At 40.9% G+C, this 24,046-nt stretch overlaps 1 protein-coding gene across 4 annotated transcripts in view; it reads left to right on the top strand.

Moving 5' to 3' along the window:
• The first annotated feature begins 8,454 nt into the window (after window positions 1-8,454).
• Window positions 8,455-24,046, top strand: part of Ankrd44 (ankyrin repeat domain 44) — a 294,161-nt gene continuing 278,569 nt past the window's right edge. For 2 of the 4 annotated variants that reach the window (XM_058580347.1, XM_058580345.1), the window contains exon 1: window positions 8,455-8,674. In XM_058580347.1, the coding sequence (XP_058436330.1) occupies window positions 8,648-8,674 (27 nt within the window). In that variant the 5' untranslated portion in view covers window positions 8,455-8,647. The remainder of the gene's footprint in view (window positions 8,675-24,046) is intronic. The other 2 variants (XM_046447299.2, XM_046447298.2) reach the window with 1 other exon arrangement.

Genomic DNA, 24,046 nt, shown 5'->3' with positions numbered 1-24,046 from the left:
TAGAAGGACTACCACTGCATGTGAAAATATATTACATCACATTTCACTATTCATATGTATGTGTGCATCTTGAAGGTGGGAACTGGACAGCACAGCTCAGCATGCACTACAGTGGCATATATTCAACACTTGTGTTTTACATAATCATCTACACACATACTTACAAATGGACATATTAAATATATGCACAGATATATAGACACATTTATGTGTGTATTGATATTTATAAAAAATTAAAAAATCAAAACTCAAGTAAGACAACCACAATAAGATATATTATATGGGATGGATATATTAAAGTCATAGGCTTTGGTCACTATAGTCCTACAGTTGTCCTTAGGGAAGATTTTTTAAATTTTAGGGGGAGCATTTGGTTGTCACAAAGAATGGGGATGTTCTAAGCATTTGAAGTTTGAAATTAGAGATGTTAAGGTATTTTTCAGTGTAGACTTCCAAATATCCCAATGGATATTCATGTTGGTAAAAAAAAAAATGTTAGTAATTATATCAACCTGGAACTTAACCCATTTTACATGTAAGCACAATGTTTTTGTATTAAAGTTTCAACATTCAGTGATTTTTAAAAAAATTTTAGGCTGCAACTATATTGTGTCAGTCAGGATCTAGTCAGGAAAACAAATCACATTATTTTTAAAGGAAAAATATAATATGGGAAATTGCTTAAACAGATGTTGGGAGGATGAACATCATGAAGTGAGCAGAGTTAATAACTTTAGGAAGCAGTGCTCACCAACAGGGCTGGGGAACAAAGGGAACAGGTTGGAGTTTTCAGAACTAACATCTTAGGAAGACCTCTTTCCTGGTGGCCCATATCTTCATTCCTGAATTATCTGAATCAATTTTTAAAATTTCTCTTTCTCTTTTTAAATAGTAGCGATTCATAAACTTTTACTATAGGACATGGAAGAGCTAAGAGGAACCACAGGAAGTCCAGAACACAGTCTTCCCTATCTTCACTGTGCTTCCTGTTACCATCATATGGCAGCAAACCAGTTTCCTCTGGGCATTTGGAATCCATCCCCGTAGCCACCATAGTAACTTCTTATTTGCCTGTTGTTTTCATAGCACAAGGAACCCAAAGCATCCAGGTACCAGTCTTGACTTAAAATTCAATAAAGCTACAACTGTTATCCCTGGTGGAACCATTCCTTTAATAATGACCCCAGAACCAGCAGAGTTCAAAGTTGTAGGCACTAGAAACAAAAACCAGGCAATGGATTATTGGAATAATGATGAGAAGAACAGCATTCTACCACCAACCATTCCCGTCCCTCGTCCACACCTGTGTATTATGGGAGAAACTGACTCAAAACATATACAACATCCTATAAGAAAGAACTCCAGTATTTTGGTGTTTTATTTCACAATTGATGCTAGAACTCAGACTTAAGCAGGATGCTCCATCATCCTTCCAGGGCAGCTGCATCTGGCTGGTAAGGTAAATGATAAAACTGGTAAATTCCATTTGCATTAGTTCATTGCCATGAAATGAGGCAATTACTTCTTTCTTTGGAAAGAAGTAATATTATGTAGAATATTATAACAATGAACAAGGTACAACAGAACTTTATAGATGGTTGTACTGTCAGAAACATTCTGGACATAGGAAGGAAAGCCATATCTATAGTATGGTGTCTATTCTATTGAAGACAAATATGTATCTCCTCCATGATGAAAGGAGAATCCAATATAATCAGTTGCTACCAGGTGTCTAGTGCCCCCTGGAAATGTTGCACTACTAGAACACAATGGGTGATCTGTGATGTTGTCAGATGCCAGTCTTACTATTTCCCTAAGCCCATGAGTTTGAGCCCATGCATAGTTTTATCCTGACTCTATGGCTCCTTTGAGCAAGCATGGTACTAGGCAGAGAAGAGGCTAATTCTACCAAGTTGGTCATCCAGAAAGCCTTCTCTGAATGGTAAGCATTCATATGGGACACAAGTATCCTCACACTTTGTGTCCATTCAGAGAGATGCCACTATAGATTTTTTGCACAGATCTCTTTGTCACTAATCTCTTGATCCTTTTCTTTCCAAGTTGCTGACCATTCAGCAAAATATGTCAGCAATTACTCGTGAATGAATGTATATCTGCATCTCTGGTTAGCTCTCAAACCAGATAATTTTGGGCTGGGGATATAGCTCAGTTGGTAGAGTGTTTGCCTTGCACAAGGCCCTGGGTTCGATTTTTAGCACCACAAAAAACAAACAAAAAAACCAGACAAATTTTCAGTGATGGAAATTCCTTGCATTGAGAAAATTTCCTATCATCAGAGGCATTCCTCACTGGGAATTTTCAGCCTGTGCTAGTATGTTGAGAACTGTCTGTAAACCAGTTAACTGGTCTAGCTAACTGGTCTGAAGAAATTCTTCAACTGTGAGGTTTACGACGAAGAGACAATATAACAGGAGTAAGAATCAAAGGAAACTGAGCCACCTGCTAGGACAAATTGTGCTTTCTGGGCCGGCTCAAGCTTAGTCTCTTATATACAGCTTCCATTTGACAGGGATTACTCTTGTGCATGCCCAACCATATGCACTCGTGGGCCAAATAATGCCCAGTTCATAATGGGCAGCTGAGATTCCATAATCACATGATGTCTTATGGCCAGTCTTTTAAGTTCAGTTAGCAAGCTAGATACCATCTCTCAAGTTTAAGCATTGTTATCTTCAGAAGAAGGAATGGCTTGCTTTAAACTAAAAATGTTTGCATGGTAGCTCTTCTAAATCAAGTTTGCTAGAAGTTCCAAAAGTGTCCCTATTTGCCACAGATACTTCAAGTTTCACTGGATATTTCTTTGTCAAAGATTCTTACTACAGATTCTTCTTTTTCTCTTGTTCCTTAAAAAAAAAAAAAGCCAGCCTTATGGGTTACTGGGTAAACAGCTCAGAGCAACACACTCAAATGTGGTATGAATTGCTTCCAAAATCCAAAGAAGTCTCACAGTATTGTGTCTCTATTTTTAGTGGTAGGTGGTGTGCATTTGTCTATTTTTACCAGAGACTAGGTAAAATGTAGGGAAAAGAGTTTATTTTGACTCATGGTTCTGGAGATGCAAGGTTAGGGACTGTACCAGGCGACAGCCTTCTTATGTCAGAGTCCTAAAGTGGTTCAGGGCATCAAATGGCAAGAGACAGGGAACATGCATGTGTATGTACATTTGTCTCTTCAGGTCCCCTCTCCCTCTTCTCATAATGACAACAGTAATTCAATCAAGGGATATCCACCCTAATGACCTAATCTAATCCTAATCATTTCCCAATGCTCTACTTCTGAACATCATACTCAGGTTGTTTCGACCCTCTTAATACCTCACGATGGGGATCAAATTTCAATATGTGCGTGGATCCTTGGGAGACCCTCAAGCCAGTTCCAAACTGTAGCAGTGGTGCAAGGTGCAGCAATTTGTCTTTTACCTTGGAGGGGACATCCTGACAGATTCCAGATCACTGAGACTTCAGACATTTCACTGAGGTAGTGAATTTTCTTGGGGTTTATAGCCTACACTCTGGCTCATATGTGGCTTATTAAGGCATCTAAAGTATCTACATTGGGTCCAATCAGTTTGATGTCTTTAATATAGTGAGCAAAATCTCTTCAGGCACGATTATGGCAGAGAGTGAGAGTTTACAGCCTATAGACAAGTCTGTAAAAGTGTACTATAGGTCTCCTCATATAAAAGTAAAACAACTACTGGTTCAAATTGAAATAGATAAAAAGGATATTTTCCATACCAGTACACACATACCAGGTAACTAGGGCTGTGTTGATTTGGTGCAGTAAAATAGCAGCACTTGCAATAGGTACTACTATCTGATTGTTATGGTTTGTATGGGAGGTGACCCCCAAAAGCTCAGGTGTGAGATAAAGAAAGAAGGGTCAGAGAAGAAATGATTGGTTTGTGATAGCATTAACCCAATCAATGAATTATCCCCCTGATGGGATTAATTGAGTGGTAACTAGAGGCAAGTGGGGTGTGACTGGAGGAGGTGGGGTACCTGGGGTGTGGCTTTGGAATATATGTTTGTATTTGGCAAGTGGAGCTTGCTCTCTCTGCTTCCCTCTGCCACACTCTTCTGCCACGATGTTCAACCTCACCTCAAGCTGGGAGGAATGGAGTCTACTGTCTTTGGACGGAGACCTCTGAAAGTGTGAGCACCCAAGTAAACTTTTTCTCCCCTAAAATTGTTCTGGTCAGACCCTTTACTCACAGGAGCGAAAAGGCTGACTAAAACACTGATTAAATTAACATAGGTCTTTTCATAGACCCATCTGCCTTCTATGTAAGCCAAACAGGTGAGTTAAATGGGGATGTGATAGTATCACCACCCCTGCGTCTTCTACATCTTCTTTGGTGGTATTGATTTCTACATTCTCCAGGGATGCACTTTTGCTTTTGGTTTTCTATTCTAACAGCAAGAGGAAATTCCAGAGGCTTCCATTTGGCCCATCTTACCATAATAACCTTCCTCTGTAGGTCAAAGAAGTGACGTGGGGGTTCTGCTAATTATTGAGTATCCCTACTTTATATATTCAATGCTGGGATCCATTAGCCAAGTAGGTATGACAATTTCCTTGCCAGCGTACCCCATGTTGCAGTGACATTGAATGTAGGTGACCTTGCTCAAGGACCAGGGCGGATTAGGGTGTTCCAGGTTTAGGATAATTGGGTTTAGGGCGTTCCAGGTTTAAGATTATTCCTGCTGGGAATAGGGCGTATCCTGCTGCCTGAGTTCCCCTTGAGTTCTCACCGGATTCAGACAGTATATTTGGGAGATAGAAGCCCAGTGGAGGTGGATTTGGGAAGAGAACGTGGATTTCCCCAGAACATGTTTGTAGACGGCTGGTGTGAGTTCGGGAATAAAGAGTTGCTGTTTGAATCTACAAGCTGTGTGGTGGCTCGTGATTGTGTGCCCAGCCAGACGGCTGCATTTGTGCCCAGCCAGACTGCGGCAATTCAAGAACTTGAAAATATGTAACTAGGGCTGGGGATATAGCTCAGGTGGTAGAGTGCTTACCTTGCATGCACAAGACCCTGGGTTCCATCCCTAGCCCCCCACACATAAAAAGTAATTAGAGTTTGGGTCTGCAGAACTACTGAAGCCACAGTGAGTTATTCTTGGGTGAAAACTCCATTTATCACCTGACTACCATAAATCCCCACTTTGATTGGTGGGCCTGGTAGTATTTTGGATTCTCAGAAATTAGCATAAATTCAGAAATAATGTCTGGTAATCCCTGAAATGTCTGGGTATTTAATTTCCTTTGTTTTAGTGGTAGGCCACACTAAGAAATGATATCAGATTCCTTTGGGGAAGGCTTGGATGAGCATTTGTAATATATTCTTATGGCAATGCTTCAGGGTCCTGCTGAAAGGGACCAACTTCCCTTTCAATCAAGGGCTTAGGTATGGGAACTGGATGAGAAGGATGACTTCATTTTCATGACTCAAGTCAGGTTTCAGGTGACAGACCTAGAGTTTTGCCTATTATGAAGACCAAGGAATATCAGAAATCTGTCCATCTATTTCATTCCTATGGCCTTGGTGGTCTACCACTTTGTCTCTGATGCTCATGAAAGTAAATGTGCCCACCTTGTCTGTCATTTAAGTGCTGGCTTTGGCTTTTGCCATCAAAGGATCCCATTATTATGGAAATCAGGGAGCCATCTCATTGGAAAGAACCCCATCATCATAGCCAGCTGCTAGAGATTTTCTGGTGTTTCTTTCCCTCACTAATGTATTTTACAATGCTTTGGTGTAAAGATAGTCATCTGGACCCTCTAAGGGCTCATTTAACCAACTAAACAAACCGTTAGTCACTTTTAATGCATGGACTAACACAGTAAATCCAGACTTGATGGTAGAGGCATCAATATCAATTATCTTCGCTCTATTCTTTGCTCTATATTTTGTTTGGAAGTTGACCAAGAATTGTTCAACTTTTCACAGCATCACACCACCTATGTCAACACTAATCTCAATATTTGAGTTGCTAATACTACACATCCATATTGGTCTGCATTTGAAGTTCTCTCATTTGCAGTGCTTCTGCATATAGGTGCAAGCATCTTACTGCTTTATTTTGTCCTCTAATAGAGTTGTCCTATATCCTTTGCCTGTTGAAATACATATTAATTATAACCCCTTTTTGTATAGTTCGGACATTATATTGATATTTGTGAAATTAGAATAGGTAGATAATATTATCTATGAATTTCATTTCAGGATAATAAAGGGAGTGTTAAAAAATTAGTTACAAAAAGGGGACACAATAGTGGTCCACTTTATGCTTTGAATATAGCTCTTGCTTCTCTAAAACTGACATCCCCCCCCCCACCTTCTCCTCCCTGATCCTCTTCCCTGATCTCCTTCCTAATCTCTCCTCCCTTATCTCTGGAAACCAAGAACACATGGAATGTAGGCTTTGAATCACCTCTTTAAAAACTCCCTGTTCCCCTTAATGGGCAGAATCACACCTATGGGACAGGAGTCCCCTGGGTTTCTTCTTTGCTAGCAAAGCAATAAAACTTTTTTTTTTTTTCTCAAAACCATGTCCTCGTTAATGGTTTGACATTGGGAACAAGGACCACAACCTTTCAGTAACAGGGATAATGGGTCTGATAAGGTTGACAACAGTCTCAAGATTTTAGGCATATGCATGCTTATGATGAGCCAAGGCAGGTCCTGAGTATATCCTCCAAATTAAATGATTTGTTATCACTCTTTGGAAATATGGCTATATTTAATCAGAAAATTCAGTGTCCTGTTCAGTTTACTCACGAAGCCATGCAAGGTGATACTAGTAAATAGATACACTAAGAACACCAGTAAGGAATTGCCTCATAGGTGCAACAAAAACATCTATGCTTGGAAAGGAGTCGTGGAGAGATTTTTTTTTTTTTGTGTGTGGGTGTGGGTACTCTCTGTGTCACTGGTGACAGAAGTGGTGGAAGCCAGCATGTTGCTTCCTCACTTGCCCTTGTCTGCATAATTGTATAACAATCTATAGGATTAATAAGAGGACCTTTGGGATTTAGCTGCTTCATCCACAAGTGGTTGGATAGTAAATGAACTAAGCAAATGCTGTCACTCTCTTCTCTCCTTTCTCATGTGAAAATCTTTGGGAAGGCACTGAAAGTAGGGATGAAGAACCACAGTTGGTTTGTGAATGAACAGGAGAGGTAGGTTTTTGATATTGATCCAGGAACTCTGTAGCTCTGCTTTGCTGTTCAATGCTGCCCTGCAAGTTTGCTTTAAGGCCTGCCAGGGGCATCTGTGGCTCTCTGGGAGCACTCCCTCTAGCCTACTTAACTCTTCCTCCTCCACATTTCAACTCCTGTTCTTTTCTCAGGGAAGCCTTCCCCCACCCACCAGTCTGGCCTGATTCCTTACCATGGTTTTCTTCTTAAACATCTTCCACCCCCACCCCACTGTGATCTCTTATCTCAGTTTGTAATCTCATTCATTAACACTATCTGGTTTATGTCAGCATTCTCGAGGGTAACTATCTTACCTATTTATGCTCTTTTTCTCTCTGTGCCTTGCCAGTGCCTAGTACAAGTACATAGCTGTTGAATGATTGAGGGTTTGCCCCGAATTCCATAAGTATCAACACTTATTATGATTATGAATATTGCCATTGCATTTGTATACCATGCTGACTGGCAACTGTCTTTTCTCTGTTGAAGATCATGATAACTTTGGATTTCGTAGAAACCAATCAGAAAACACTAAAAATCCCAGCAAGGTGGTAATTTAAGACTACTTTGCTTCTCCAGTAACTCAGCACCACCTATACCCCTGAACACTCAAACTCAGGGTGTTAGAACTTGAGGATGGTATGTATTTTGCTGGAAGGTGGCTGGAGATCAAGGTGAATGGAAGGATCAGAGCCCCTGGTTTTCCCCTCACCCCCCACCGAGTGTTTGAGGAGCAAACATTTGTAAGGCTTCCCTAAAGAATCACAGTGTGTCCAGGACCCCCCTGCACTAAACAAAGAGTATCAAAACAGTGGGCTCTGACTGAGGTGATTCTGGTTAGGGGAAGAGGGTTAGGTAAGGGGGTGTGACGCAGTCTCCCAGGTTACAGTAGGTGGCGTGTGTCCCCATCGGGGTACATCCGCGCGGATTTGCCCATGAGGGTGTGTGTATGAGAGAGAGAGAGAGACTAGCAAGGAAGCACCCGGGCGGTCTGGCCGGAGTCCGGCTTGCCGGGATCAGCGTGCAGGTGCGGAAAGCAGGCTGCAGTCGGGTCCCGCGGCAGCGCGCCGGGGGCCACCGGCTGCGAGGCGCGGCTGCGGGCGGCAGGAGGCAGCGTCGGCCCAGGCGGCGAGGCCGCGAGCTAGCGAGCCAGCGCGCGGTGATGTCAGTGGCGGCCCGGCTGGCAGCAGCCAGCACTTCCTGTATAAAGGCGGGCGGGCTCGGCTGCAAACCCCACTAGCCAGTGTCAGCCTCTAGGCGGGAGGAGGAGGGAGGAGGCAGAGGAGGAGCAGGGGGAGGGCTGTCAAATTCGGGAGCCAGATTCTTCTCCCTTCCCCTGGCAATCCCTTCCGCTTCCCCGGCTCCTGGCGTGACATCTGCAGACCGGGGACCTGTATGTGTGTGTTCGAGAAGGAGCGGAAGAATGGCAGTGCTCAAACTCACCGATCAGGTAGGGGGCGGCGGCGCTGGCGGGCGGGACGCGCGGGCGCGGGGCGGTGCGGAGCCCCGCGGGGGGATGGGGGCGCGGCACAGAGCGCGCCCGCGAGCTGTTTACTCGCGGCGCGGGGAGGAGTGTGTGCGGCCGCTGGGCGCCTCCGAGAGCCGGCGGCTGTGGCTCTCCCCGCTGCGCGGTCCCGCCCAGGCCATCGCAGCAGTGCGCTGGGCTCTGGTGCCTTGGTGTGCCGGGGGCTGGGGAAGGGTCCGCCAGCCCCTGGCGCAGCCCAAGCACGGGTGCGCCGGTATGCATGCGGGTGTGCGTTGTACACGGGTCATCACTAGGCAGGGGGAGGGGAGGCTGGAATGCTCCTCCGGCTCCTACAGTGCTGCGCAGCTAGGGCTTAGCCGGCCCGTGGCTGCCCAGGGGCTGCTCTTTCACGCTGGTGGGAGGAGGACAGTGGACGCTGAAGGAGAAAGGATCGCAGCCTGGGACCCCTCCTCAAGTCAAGCAGGAGACCGGCACAGACTGCCGTTCTCAAGTGGTTGGGTTGTCTTTATCCGTTTGATTTGACATCTTGACTTCCTCTTTAGTTGCCCCGAGGCTGTATGTGCGTAGTGCGCGATGGGGACACTTGGAGATGCGCTCTGGGCTCTGGCTGGTGTCTGAGTGATAGGTGAAGATGGGTCTGAGGCTTCAGTTCCAGGCAGTGGGTTTATGCTTATGTCCATCAGCTTTGTTGCTTTCCTTGCTGAGACACCACACGGGGCAGCTCTGGAGTCCTGGCTAAGAGATGTGGAATTATTTCCTGAATCCAACTGACAGTTCTTGCTGCAGATCTATGGGATGACACCACCTCTCCCTCCCTTTGCGGACTCTGCTGCTCTTAGGATACAGAACTCACAATCGCCCAACCAAGTTACACGACAAAACTCTTTGCATCTCTTCTCACAAAAAAAAAGGAAACAGCTTCCTCCTCCCTGCCCATCCCCTCCCATTTATTTGTGGATAGTGAAATGAACATTGTTTTGGGGGCCCTAGTAAGAGGAGAGGCAGTCTTGACTTTGATGCATGGGGTCAAATGTGCCTGCCCTTGTATTATATTAAACATCTCAAACTTCTGGAGTGGGTTGCATCTGGTTCCTCTTTTTTTTTCTGGTTAGGATCCATCTAGTATCCTGCAACTTAAATGCAATTGATTGAAAAAATATTTGCAATGATGCTCTGCCCTGTAGAATAAAAGTTTCTGGTTTGTTTTCCCTAAGTATTCACAGGTTCCTTCACCCCTTGGAAAAGGTACATAGGTCTCTCTTTTTTGGGGGAGGATGCATAAATCATTTAGTTAAAACTCATGCTATCATAAAATTTTAGAAGAAAGAACAGCATAATTGTGATGAATATACTTGTTCTTATTGGTTTCTGAGCATTTAAAAGTTTTTGTAAGTTGATATTTGGATTCGTCTACCCTTTGTTCCCATGCTTTGACAACTGTTGGACATTTGCTTTTTTTTTTTTTTTTAATCTTACCGTTTTAGTGTGTACTTTGCTGGTATACATTACTATCCTTGCTGTTAATTCTTAAATCTGCAAAGTACAAAAAAAAAAAAATGGTCCTAATAAGCATTATTATCACACATGAAAGAATTTCACATGGACTTTTAGTGTTGTAAGGATGGTAAAGCTGATCTCATCAGAATCTCTCACTTTCTAAATGAAGAAACAGAAATGCAGAAGGAAAGCAGTTCTTCCCCAAGAACGTAGCTATTTACCTGTAGATCTGGAACCAACTCCTATCTCCTGCCTTCCAGCCTCCTGTGCTTTCTGCTAGAGTTTGTAAAACATTACCGGATGTGTTGAAAGGGTTACAAGAAGCCACTCTTTCTTAAATCAAGATATCAAGACCAACCCTAGTGCAAAGTATATTACAAAAATAAATAAATAAATGAAGAAAGAAAGAAAGAAAATACTACTGGTCTTAGAAAGAAAGGAAATTATTCTACAGGGCTTATCAGTAGGGTTTTCAAAGATGTTTGTCTTATGTTTCTAAATCATCTCCTTCCTTCCCCCAGTAAACTAGAATTGCTCTGGAGAGAAAGAAAGAGATGCACAAATTTCATTTGTGCAAATCTGAGGAGTTCTAAGATTCAAGAACATCTGATAATTGCCAATCTGTCTTGGGACAAGCCTTTAGGAGACTGTGTGGGGGTGGTCTAGGCAGGGTGGTGTGGGGTGGTGAGCAATGGTGGTTTCTGTTTCTTTAGGCCAGATAGTGTGTTTTTCTTTCCTTATATAGTCTTACTTTTTCTGTCTGAAATTCAGTTCTTAGAAGTTGGTTCTTAACCTCACGTACTTACTTTGACAACCCTTTGGTTTGAGCTCTTTCTAGAAGAGTTCTGCTCTATCACTTTGGGGAGGTGCTGTACCTGTTTGGAATCCCTGCCTTAGAGTTTGTAGGAGAGGGCCTGCTCTCCACTTAATGATTGTAAGACAACCATTTCTTCATTCCTCCCCCATTTGTTAAATTTGTGAGGTGAATCTTATCTTTATGTGCCATTCTGGAGATTAAACCTAGGGCCTTGTGGATAGTAGGCAAGTGCTCCACCACTGAGCTATATTCCTATCCCTGAATCTTGATTCTTGTCACAGCTTTTGAATTTTTCTTTTTAGGATACAGTCTTGCTGTTAATAACCTGAGTGTCAAGTTGTCTTAGTTTGTCTTTTTTATTATTATTAATTTTTTTTCAGTACTGGGGATAGAACCCAGGGGTTCTTTACCACTGAGCTATATCCCTAGTTCTTTTGTTATTGTGAGACAGGGTCTCCCTAAGTTGCTGAGGCTGGCCTCCAACTTGTGATCGTCTTGCCTAAGCCTCCTGAGTCTCTGGGTATACAGGTATGCAGTCAATCCTGCAGTGATATCTCAGTCATGCCAGAGAAGGAGCATGCCTTTTTCTAAGTGTTTTGGAAAGTAAAAAGTAAGTGGGAAGGGAGAGGCCATTGTGGTTTTTAGTCTTTTATTTTTTTTAAACTATGAAAAGGAACTGGAAGCTATTGCTACAAACAAACTTGTCATTTTGCACTTCTGCATTTGTAACTGTGTCTCTTCTGTTTTCTTCTTTATAGGACATATACCATTTTTCTTGCACAGTGTTAGGGAGATCAACCATCCTAGTTCACCTAGTTTCTACCATTTTGTGCTAAAACTGGGAGATTTCCAGGCGGACTGGGAGAAATTGGTTACCCTATGCAGCATAGAACATTCTCAAACTATGTGATTAATATAATAGCATAATTATTTCCTCATTGGTGGGCATTAAGACATTTATTTATATCTTTGGAAAAGTGAGATAGTTGTAAGTTTGAGACAGAAGGTTTTTATCACACACACATGTAACACGGTTTGACTTAAGATAGCCCTGAAACTTTTTGCAAATTGATTTGATCATTGAACTTTTTTGGAGTGTTCCTTATGTCTTATAGTTAAGTCATTGCAGTGATTTAAATGTGTGGTCATAGCTTTAGCTGGGCTTCTTCTCCACCCCCCTCCCCCAATTTTTTTTTCCAAAGTTATAAAATCAGGATGATAAGTTCTTTTGGACTTCTAAAATTTGCTAGCGGCAGCAGAACACTACCTGCATCTCTGTGAAGGCTGTCGGCAGACAAACTGCTTCAACTGCTTCGGCAGGTGGCTCTTTTGGAGCTTCCTGCCTGGAGGCCTTCTGGTTTGGTGTCCCCTTGCCAAGTCCTAGCTCACCCTTGACTCACCCACCTCTTTGCCAAAGGCTGTGGCTGGCAGCTGTGGCAGCAGCAAGAGACTAAAAATCCTGTAACTCTGAAAGCAGGATTTCCACTCCATATAGTGTGGGGCTCTGGGACATGCTGTGTATTATACTGGGCTGCCCTTGTCCTTCCATTGTTCCCTAGAGCATGGTCATAAAGCAGGCACTATGCTGCAATCCAGCCTTCATAGAAGAAGCGAAAGAAAGGCTTTACTTTTTGGACCCTTGTTTGGTTGTTCTGTGACCTAGGCACATGGTTTGGGGAACTTAAGGCTGGTATTTCATGGCCTCCGCCTAATAGTGGCCTACATTTATTGTGCCCTTATTGTATGTTGGGCTCTTGCTGTGAATCATCTCTTTCCTCATAGTCACCCTAGGAAGTAGGTGGTGGTGTGATTCTTATTTTATAGATGCGAAAACAAGAGTAGGGAGGCTAATTGACTGGTTCAAGGTCACACGCCCAGTAAGTGATTGAGCACAGTGTCCTACCCTGGCAGTCTGATAGCACAGGTGCGGCTTTGACCACAAGGCTATACTTTTCATAGTTGAAGGGGCAGTGCAGACATAGGCTAATGGACACCCACTCTTATTTACAGGCAAGATATTGGATAAGCTGCATTCTGGGTATTCCTCCTACCTCTTAAGGTCAGACCCATTTCTGTTAGAATAAGGAGCTGCTCTGAGGCCTCTGCTGTGGCAGCTGTGGCAGCAGCAAGAGACTAAAAATCCTGTAACTCTGAAAGCAGGATTTCACTGTCACCATCAAGCCTGAGATGAGCAAACATAAGAGTCAGTGTATGACTCTATATGTGACCAAATGTCCAGGTTGACCTGGACAGTCCTGGTTCATGTCCAGGTCAACCCATACACTTGCTTGGTGTGTGTATGGGTTATGCCTGGCTTTTGTCATTAAGCCTTGCCACCTCCCTACTCTGATGAATGGTGTATTGGTAGCTTGGTGATTTTTTTTCTTGCTTATATTTTATATAACACACAAACTGTAATCATCGTAGGAGATCAGAAAGCTAGATAAATATAAAGACAACTCATTGAAGCTATCCAAAGTCTTTATACACAGAGATAACTACTTCTGACATTTTGATATATTTCCTTCTAGTTTTCTGTTTAGGTATCCAGGTACAATTTTTAAACTTTCCTTGTGATAATATCAGTATTTTTCACTTGTGTACATAGCTGATATCTATGTTCTCTTGACCAGTGGCTTTTCTAAATAATCTCATGCTACTCTTACACACACCATTGGCTGCTCTAGCTTAAGTCCAGCATCAGCACACGAGGCCTAGCTAACCCTGGGTTGATTGAACCTATTAAAAAGAGAAGAGTTCAGCCTTTCCTTCCTTTTTCTATAAATGGAAAGTGAACATAAACTCAGAAAATGTATAATCATTGTGCCAGAAATAGGACTGAAACATTCTTTAAAAAGGTTTATATATTTTGATGATATAATGTAAATTCTTATAGGCTAGAGTATAACATGAAATAAATTAAATAAGCAAGAGCTACAAATATCCAATAATCCTGTGGTTTTTTTCAAACTTGTTTAAGCTATGCCATTCCCTTTTGTTTTTCCTAAAGAAAATCCCATATTAAAGCTAATATATTAAAAAAGATGGGCCAAAATTGTGGTCCTGAGGCCTTTTCAAGGCTCCTTGGGGTTTAGTATTATTTGAAAGTCCCTTTGAATGGGAAAACTACTGGTGACTGGCGCTGTGTGTGTGTGTGTGTGTGTGTGTGTGTTTTACACATCATGTATACAAACAGGAGCTATATAAATTTAGGATGACCATGGAATTTTTTTTTAATCTAAACGAGGACACTTTTGAAAATGCTAGAGGGTACTATTAAGCTGGGAATTGGACATGAACCAGGACTGTCCAGGTCAACCTGGACATTTGGTCACATATAGAGTCATACACTGACTCTTATGTTTGCTCATCTCAGGCTTGATGGTGACAGTGAACTAGTTTGACCAGCAGACTCATCTTTCTCTTAAGTCAGGTCTACTCGGTAGCAGGTATGACAAAGACTGTTTCATTGCCTTATGCAAGGTCAGGATTAGAAAAAGTCTCCGTCTCACGCATAGGCTCTGATTAGTTGGTCACAGGGTTGCAGAAGCAATCTGGTAGAAGCGTTCTGACTCTTGTAGTCAAGGATGGGGGACAGTGTGAAGATATCAGCATTTGCTGAGGGCATAAGACAAAGGAGTCAGCATAGGTTGGACATTAACCAACACTTGGCACATGGGCTTCAGGTTCCTCTTTGTCAAATGAAGACATTGAACTGGTTGCCCTGAGGGTGCTTCAGCTCTTCCCTCTCTCTATGTGATTCAGGCCTTGTCCTGGAGGCCTGTGTGATAGTCTTTCTTACAAATGGTTTATGAAGGGTATATTTGCAGGTAAGCCCTAATTTGGCTGTCCAGGTAACAAAGTCAAACCATCTACTTCAGGGTTGTAACCACATTCTATGATTTAGGAACTGATTCTTATTCTTCCCCCTATTTTAATCTATGGATAATCCAAGATCATCTATTTTATAGATTATTCTTTCATTACTCTTTTATTTACATCTTATTTGCCTCAGGCTATTTTCAGAAGTTGAAGAGAGCAGACACTTTTTTTCTTATCAGTGTTCATGTTTGTCAAAACATTGGTCACCAAAGAGGCTGAAGTTCATGAATCTAGTGTTAAATTATGGTATTTATAACTTTTAGGGATTGTTTCATTTGCCTCCTCTGTTGAAAAATTGTCTAGTATTCTATTAATTAAATAAATAAGAAATGTATGACCTCCTTTTGGGCTGCTTCAGGCTTTATCAAGCCAATGTTGGCTTGTATTTCTTGGCTTTCACATGCCTGGAGTTTGCCTCACTCTTGCCCCAGTGAGTTTTAACCAACTCACTGTAACCCTCTAGGGTATCTTTAATACCAGAAGAACATATTGCTCCAAGGAAGCTTCTAGAGCTCTAGTAATATTAGAGAGATTTGTAGAAACATCTGTTTGTGGCCCAGACATGGAAATTTAATCATGGTTCTAACCTGTCTTTAAACTTTTAATATTAATTTGATTTTGTTTTGCTTTGGTTCATTTAAATGAATAACACTAGACTGGGAATTAGAAGACTTTTATTCTACTTATGATTCTTATAACGATCCTATGACTTTGAGCAAGTCCTAGCCTTAGTTTCTTTGTGCATAAAAAGAGGGCGGAAGGTAGAGAATCCATTCAATTCTTTGAAGCTTTATCTAACATTCTCAGTTCCCACAGACCTCACTGTCAATCTTTTCTCAACGTATAGAATTTGACTTGAAAATGTCACTGCCTTCCATGAACTTCTGATCTCCCTCAATGGCAGCATTAGAGTTTCCCGGGTCTGATAAATACATCCTGACTTTTATGTAAGAGTCAGGGGTCCTTGGCCCAAGAATGGCATCTTCTGGGATATCCAGGATCCTAGCCTGGATGTGGGGACATAACACTCCCGAGGTTGTTCCCAGCGTAGTCCTTTGGGAATTTTCTTGAACTTCTTGCAGGGCAAGAGGCACAGTCCTTGCAGACCTCCCTGCTGTGTCTCATGAGCTGTGGTGAGCTGGGGCCCACTCTAGCCATCCACAAATGCCCTGAGTTCTTCCAGGCAAGATGCTGCTCCATTGAGCTCCATGGTAACCACTGGGTCTTACAAGTCTGTTTCTCAGCTGTTGATGTTGGGTACAGTTGACAGGGGAACTACAGACTTCCTCAAGGAGGGAAGGAAATTTCTAGGTGCAATCACCAGGCTCTAATGTGTAGATATGGTCTGGTTTCTGTGGAGGAGGCTTGTTTTGGTGCCTAAAACAGCTTAAGAGGAAGAGAAAGTTTGGAAAGTAAGCAGAAGAAAAGGGTAAGGATAGAACACGAGGCAGAAATTCAGGTTACCTGGGACAACCAGTAAGAGTTAAACAATGGCCCAAAGGGGCTGATACCTTCCCCAAGGGATGAACAGGATGGTTTACTGAGCTTGCATTTGGGAAAGAAGATATTAAAATTCATATTTCTTTTAAAGTCATTCCGGTAAGCTTTTATTTTTAATGTATTTTTAGTACATGTTATATCCTAGTACCATATAGTCTTTTTGGCTCTACTTTTTACTTTTTGCCAACTGACCAAACCACCACCTGGATTATTATGGCAGCCACCTGACTGGCTGGCCTCATCTGATCTCGGCCCCTACACTCTATTCTCTGCATAGCTGTAAGAGTGATGGGACTCAGATCATGTCACCCCTCTGCTCAAAACCCTCCAGTCTCACGCAGTAAAGGCTAAGGTTGTTGTATGACCTATTAACCCCTCTACCTGCAGTCCTCTCTACCTGCCCCTACCTCCTGGCTTCTCAGCTCCAGCCACTGTGGCCTGAACATGTCAGGTGCCTCCTACTTCACAACCCTTGCAGTTCCCTTGCCCTGAGAAGCTCTTCTCCAGATATGTGCATGACTCCCTCCCTTCCTTCAGGTCTCCTCTCAGATATTACCTTCTCAGTGAGGCTTTCCCTGTCCACTCTAGTTAAAATGACCACCCCATATTTCCTGTTTGTCTTTATTTTTCTTCATACTAACTATATCACATATTTACCCATGACCACCTTCCTTTTAAATAAAATCTTATGTATAGGAGAGAGAGACAAATAATAGGGCAAAACAAAAAATTTTTTGGGGTGGTTGGGTTAGTTTATTCACTACTGTGTCTTTATCACTTAGAACAGTGTAAGGCACATAATAAATGCTCAATTAGTTAAATGAATGAAATAAATATGTAAGTATATATACACTAATGTGTGTGTGTGTGTGTGTGTGTGTATTGGATTTTCATTCAAACAAAATTAAAAATAATTTTTCCCCTATTAAAAGACAAGAGATCATATATTATCTTTTCTGATTACATTTCTCCACTTTTTAAACTGGGCTTTTAAACTGGTTAGTGATGTAGTTGATTCTGAGTAAATTCCATTTTTTTCCCCTCAAGGGAAGTATCAGGGTAACACTAGGGGAAGGGAAATGTTGACCCTAAATATTATGGAAAGGGGCACACATATTCATGCAAAAGGGATCCCCTGTGTTTTCCATCATGCAAAGAATGTTTAAGAAGCATTGTCTATCTAGCAATGACTTTGCTGGGGCTCTCTACTCCCCTTCTTCCTACAAAAGACAAGAATAGGTCAGAACAGGTACAATAAAATAGTTAGAAACCACACATAGAAAATTGGAAATGAGGAGCTAAGACAGTAATTATTTTCTATGCAATTTAATCCTAACAACATTTCTGTGAGAGAGAGCTGACCATCATTTCATTTTATAAATTAGGAAAATGAGAACTGAGAGTTTAACTGTTTTTTTCCAGTCCTGGGGGTTGAACCCAGAACCTCATGTATCTCAGACAAGCACCCTATCACTGAGGTACACACTCCCTCCCAGCTCTTTTAAAAAAATATATTTTGAGACAGGGTGTTGCTGAGGTTGGCCTCCAACTTGCAATCCTTCTGCCTCAACCTCCGAATGAGCTGGGATCACAGCGGGGTGCCACCACACCCAATGAGATTAAGTAATTTGTTTAGGTTCTATGACACTGGGAGTCACACCTAGGCAAAGTTTGACTCCAAGGTGCACATCCTTAACCCTTATACTCTTGGTTTCCTGAAGAAGGTGTGGTAACAGAAGAGGCCCTTTTTCTCTTGGAGTTCATGATTTAGTTAGAGAAATGATATTAAATGCATTCTTCATGGAAGACCCTCAAATGTTTATGGAATACAGGTGACATACGAAACAACTATTAAACCAGGTGTACTGTAGTTGTAAACTATATTTGGGGTAATAATTAGGAACTATAGGAGTCCAGAGATGGGCAGAAACATTAAGAAAGACTTCAGGGAGCTAGAGAGAGTTCAACTACTATTTGAGGAAGGGAATGATTTAGGCAGCAGTTGGGGGTGAGTGACATGCTATGTACCTGTCAGGTAACCTATGAACTGAATTTACTGAGGCATAGGTTTCTTGTAGAAAGAAGTGGGAAGTAAAGAAATATCTAATATCCAAAGTGGAGGGCTGGGGATATACTCAGGGTAGAGTACTTGCCTAGCATGTGTGCTTGAAGCCCTGGGTTTAATCCCCAGTACTGCAAAACAAACAAGAAACCCGAAGTGGATAGGAGAGGGTTTATACATTAATAGATCTTTCTTATAAGGTTTTCTGATAGGTACTGTGTCCTCTTCTGGAAACTTGAATTAATGAGGTTTGTGCATGATTTTTTAAAAAATATTTTTTATTTGTAGATGGACACAGTACTTTTATTTATTTATTTTTATGTAATGCTGAGGATTGAACCTAGTGCCTCATATGTGCTAGGCAAGTGCTCTACCACTGAGCTACAACTCCAGCCCATTGTGCAAGATCTTTTATAAATTAACTTGTATCTACCTTGTTCCAAATAATATTGAAACATAAGGCAAGGTGAGACTTTTTGGGTCCTTCTGTTTCCCTGATACCCCCAACTTAAATAGATTGTTGCATGAATTACTTGTCATGGTAGCATTTCATGGACAAACTTGTACCTTGGAATAGCAAGGACTTATTAAAAGAGGTTGGATGGTTTCTGTAGTATAGGACATTGATGGGATATGTAGTAGGTCTGGAGATAGGTTGTTTTTAACCTTATAATTTTTTTTAAATAAAAAAATTACCTTGCAATATCTAGATAATGGGAAATCAACAGGAAGAAAATGTCTTCGTTTTTTAAAAAGATAAAATCAGTTGCAAGAAATAAAAAGATGAAAGAGAAGGGAAATATAAATACATAGATAAAAAATAATTTAAAAGCTGATTGTCGTGAGTAGGTTTGGATTCTGATTTAAACAAACTTAAAAAACAAACTTCTATGAAAAAAACTGGGGAAATTGAATATCTATTAGACATTTAATGATTAAAATGTGAATATGATGATGTGGTAGTTCCATGTTGAAAAAAATAAATAAATAAAAGAAGACAGGCCACTAGCACACAGCTGCAATCCCAGCGTCTCAGGAGGCTGAGACAGGAGGATCGTGAGTTAAAAGACAGCAACAGCGAGGTGCTAAGCAAGTCAGTGAGACCATCTCTAAATAAAATACAAAAAAGGGCTGGGGATGTGGCTCTGTGGTTGAGTATCCCGCCCCCACCCGCGCACACAAAAAAAGAGACCCCTTATAAAACAAGAAACAAACACACACACACAAAACTTCAGCAGTCTGATTAATTCATTGACCATTCCTTCTGGAAGGAATTTCTCTCTTTTTTTTTTTACTTCTTCCTGCTTCTTTTTAGCTTCTCCAAAGCCCTCCGTTCTCATTTTATAGGATGTCTTTAGTAAAGTTATTAGAGTCCTTTTTGGTTGTTGAAAAAAAGCAAATGATTCTGCTAGTTTTGCTGTCTAAAGTAATATGCTTCTGAGCTGGTTGTGAGGTCCGTGTTGATTGACTTAGTGTCAGTCTTTGTAATTCCAGCCAGATATTGAGCATCTGTCTTGAGATCCTAGCTTGTGTGCTTTTAGGAAGACCTAGACTTGGCTTGTTCTTATAAGGTATTCCAGTGGAAGATACTTGGATTAATTTAGGTTTTAGAGTTGACCCACCATTTTGTTACCATGGCTTTTCCACTACGTTTTATAGTTTTAAAGGCAGTGAGAAGTTACAAAGTCTCAATTCAGTAACCCAGCTGCCATGCCTTAGTACTCAGGAAGTGGGTATTGGTTGTTGCCTTCAATGGTTTCAGTGTGGCTTTAGGGCAGGCTGAAATATCTTTAATTCTACATGTGAAATTCTTCCACAGCCTTCTTAACAGAGCCTGGATTTTAAGAATACTGTAGACCATAAGCTTAAGAAATGGCCAACTGCCACTTGAGTAAATGATACTGTCATGAGTAATTTAGAAAGCACGTGACTAAGATACTTGGAGTCTCCCTGTAATTATGTCTTAGGGCCTGTGAGGTGAGTGTAAGGTTTCCTTGTTAGTGTTCCTTTCCTTAGTAGAGGGGAAGAAACAACCTTCTAAGGAGCTCTGATTTTTAGCAAAGGGTCTTATATCAAGGTTCCAGGGTACTGTACTTTGGTACATATGCTGTTAAAAACACCATGGCATCTTATTTGAATAATTTTAAAAAATATTAGTTGAGAGTGATATAGCTGAGAGAATACTAAAGTTGATGTCCTCACTAGTTGTATCTGGCTTTCTGTGACCCAACTTTCCTCAGCTATAAAATAGGTTTAATAACATTTGCATCATGGGGAAGTTGTGACAGTAAGGGGAGATTTGTACATCAAGTGGCCATTTGTTGGTTCTCAAATGAATGATCACTGAATTGGGCTGGCTCCTTGGGTGTCAAATCAGAGAAGACCAGTTCTTTAGGCCAATTTCAGCTCTAGAGGAATATGATTTTAGCTTTTTTTTGCTTTAAATTTTATTTTTGCTTTATCTGGTCTTCTTTCTAACTTAAATAATATGGGTAGAAAGAGTTTGAATTGGGTCCTACAATTTCAGAGAGTGCTTTTCTTTTATTTTGGTATTATCATGTCAATTGATTTAGTTTATTTGACAGAAGAATCTTATATTTAGATAGATGTAGTAGGATAAATGTGTGTCGAAACGATTTGGAGGAGTGTGTAGTCATTCTTAATTTAAGTTTCCAAAAAGAACTCTGAAAACTACAAGAATGCCACTTCCTCTTCACAGAAGCATAACTGTTTTCTTTTTTTTTTTGAGGAAGTGCATAAAAGCAAAATAGTTTGATAGAACAGTCTTCATAAAGTTCGTAAAAGGAGTTATCATGGCAGAATGTCTAAAAAGCATTGCAAAATTTCAAGTCTTGAGTGAATATGTAATAGGTATAAAACCATAAATGTTTCTGGGAAAAAACTGATTAAAAAAGTCAGATGAAGTACATATTGTAAAATGTCATTTTAATTTGGGATTTTTTTTTTCTTTTAGAACTATCGGATGTTATTTAATGAGGGTATGTGTGTGTGTGTGTGTGTGTGTGTATTTTAGCTCTAAAAACATATTTCAGCTTCTCAGTGGAAGTATAGAGCAAAATAAAAAGGTTGTAGGAAAATGATAATGAGAATTGGTACCAAAAAATAAAAACCAAAAAGTGAAATAAAGCTAGAAGAAAAACTTTTTTTTTTTTTTTTAAAGGAGGAAGGAATTAGGGATGGGAAGGAGGTTGACTGTGTTAGTTTTTGAGGTGGGTATTAGACATGCTCTTGAACTTTAAGTTGGATTGGTTATCACCTGGTGTATTTTGCTCTTTGCAATAATTGGCATTGATCACTGCTCTTCAGCCACAATTACATTCATTTCTAGGTGTTGTAGGATTGCAAAGTGGAGATTGTTACTTACACTGCAAACAAAAAATGACCAGAGCTGTGCAGCTCAGAAGGCTGAAGAGACCAGGCCGATGGGTCTGTGACCTAGCAGAGGGTCCTTCCACTAATATATCAAGAACCTTCAGTATGGGTATTGTGACCAGCATAAGAGAGATCATTGTACACAGGGTAAAGGAAGAAGGCATTGGGGCTACTATGACTATAATCTGTGACGTTCCTGTGACAGTTCTAGTTTTAAGTTCCCCACCTCCTGTTCTGATCTGTTGAATTCAAAAGGACATTTTTTTTTCATTACTACTTTACATTTTCAATCAGTCTTCCAAGGACAGAATAGTAATTCTCTTAGATTTGTTCTGCTCTGAATTGGTTGTTAGACCCTGCCTGTCATTACACCTCTCTGGGCCTCAGTTTCCCCTAAGAAGTGAGGCTGTTGTTTTAGATTATTTTGTGGCTGCTCTGGTCTTCTATACCTCTAATCCAGGTTTCGGCAGACTATTGTCTGCGGGCCAAATTTGCCCCGCCACCTGCTTTTAAATGGCCCATGAGCTAAGAATGATTTTTGCATTATTAAATGGTTGAAAAGGATCAAGAGAAAAATATTTTGTGACACACAAAAATTTAATATATGCAAATTTCAGTGTCCATAAATAAAGTTGTATTGGAACATGTCCTCCATGGTTTGTTAACGTATCATCTGTGCCACTTTCAGGCTGGGTTTATTAACTTATCATCTGTGCCACAGTGGAGCTGGGTAGTTGTGACAGAGATTGAAGGGCTGGCAAAACTGAAAATATTTACTATTTGACCCTTTACAGAAAAAGCTTGCCAATCCTTGCTCTAACCCCCAAGCAGACTTGGGATCATGCTCTTCAGAAATGGAGTGCTATACTCTTAGAGTCTTAGTGTTACCTGGGCTGTACTTTGATCTACATTTAATTAGATTAAGATGGGAATTCTTGCTGCTCTTTTCTCCAGGAGAAAGTAGAAGCTTAGTTAGCTTTCTTGGTATGCTTTTAATTAAAAAAAATTCTCTTTAAAACAATAGTTTGTTTGTACTCAGACTTCTCCCTCTAGGAACACTGTAGAGAAAGAGCCATATGTTTATATTTTAAATTACTTGCCTTTTAAACTGGTTTTTAGATTCCACATGTGGACCCTGAAACAGTTAACATGTACTTTTGATGCACTCAAAGGGCTCAGATGGGGAGGAGCTTGACTTCTTATATTTGAGAGTGAAACAGAAATCTTAGTGTTTTTTATTTACATTATGTGCTAAATGTTTAGTTTTTTTGGATAGACTCTTGATTAACATGGAGCTGGAAATGACTTCAGTTTTACAGAAAAATAATTGTACCTTCAAAATGTTTGTTTAAAGTTAACTATAAAAGGAAGTTAGAAATTAAATAATACGAATACTGTCTATTTATCTGATATTTCCCCTTATTCTAGAAAGTTCTCTCAGGTGCTAAGTCTGGTGGTTTCTGTGGGAGTTATAAGTGTGTGCATGCATGTATATGGGAGCACACATGTGTGTGGTTTCTAGTGTTCATTTCATTACAATTATAATGAGAATCTGCCTCCTGCTCTTGCACTTCTAGTCAGTTGAGTTATTATAAAATCCCTCCCAGGCCTGGAGTTCTGTTTGATCTTGGAAGAAGATGGGCACTTTGAACTGATTAGTTGGGGGCAGAAGGGAGGTCAGTCAACACATGTTACCATTCGTCTAAAAGTTACTTCATTTTTTTTTTCTCTTCTGATTCATGAGAAAGGAAGAATTTGGACTAAAGGTAGTTGTTTATGAAGAAGATTTGTAAGGAAACTAATAATGTAAGCTTTGGAAAGTATTGCCAGTGACTTGGAACCTAAGCTCTCTGGAGACGTATGCCATTTTCTGAACATTACAAATTATCTGGGGGGAGACAGGAGCTGAACACTGGGATTCCCATTTCCCTGTGAGGGAAAACTGAGCAAGTGGTTGTTACTTAACTTGCAGATTCTTAGTGGAGGTAAGAGCTCTTGTTTTCTCTGGTTCAGTTCAGTCTGAGGTGTATTTCATTTGCCTGTCCTGTTCTTAAACAGCACTTATAATTTCATGTGTCATTTCTATGGTTATATTTAGGGTACAGCTTGAAACACTGTATAAACACCCTGGGATGGAACAGTGCAGACTATGCCTGGGTAATCATTATGTAGTTCCAGTATCATA

This window comes from Marmota monax, unplaced genomic scaffold, assembly GCF_021218885.2.
Source record: "Marmota monax isolate L192 unplaced genomic scaffold, Marmota_monax_Labrador192_F-V1.1 WCK01_AAM20220418_F8-fsc00007, whole genome shotgun sequence".
Classification (NCBI taxonomy): Eukaryota; Metazoa; Chordata; class Mammalia; order Rodentia; family Sciuridae; genus Marmota; species Marmota monax.
This window is presented reverse-complemented; position numbering and strand designations above follow the sequence as displayed.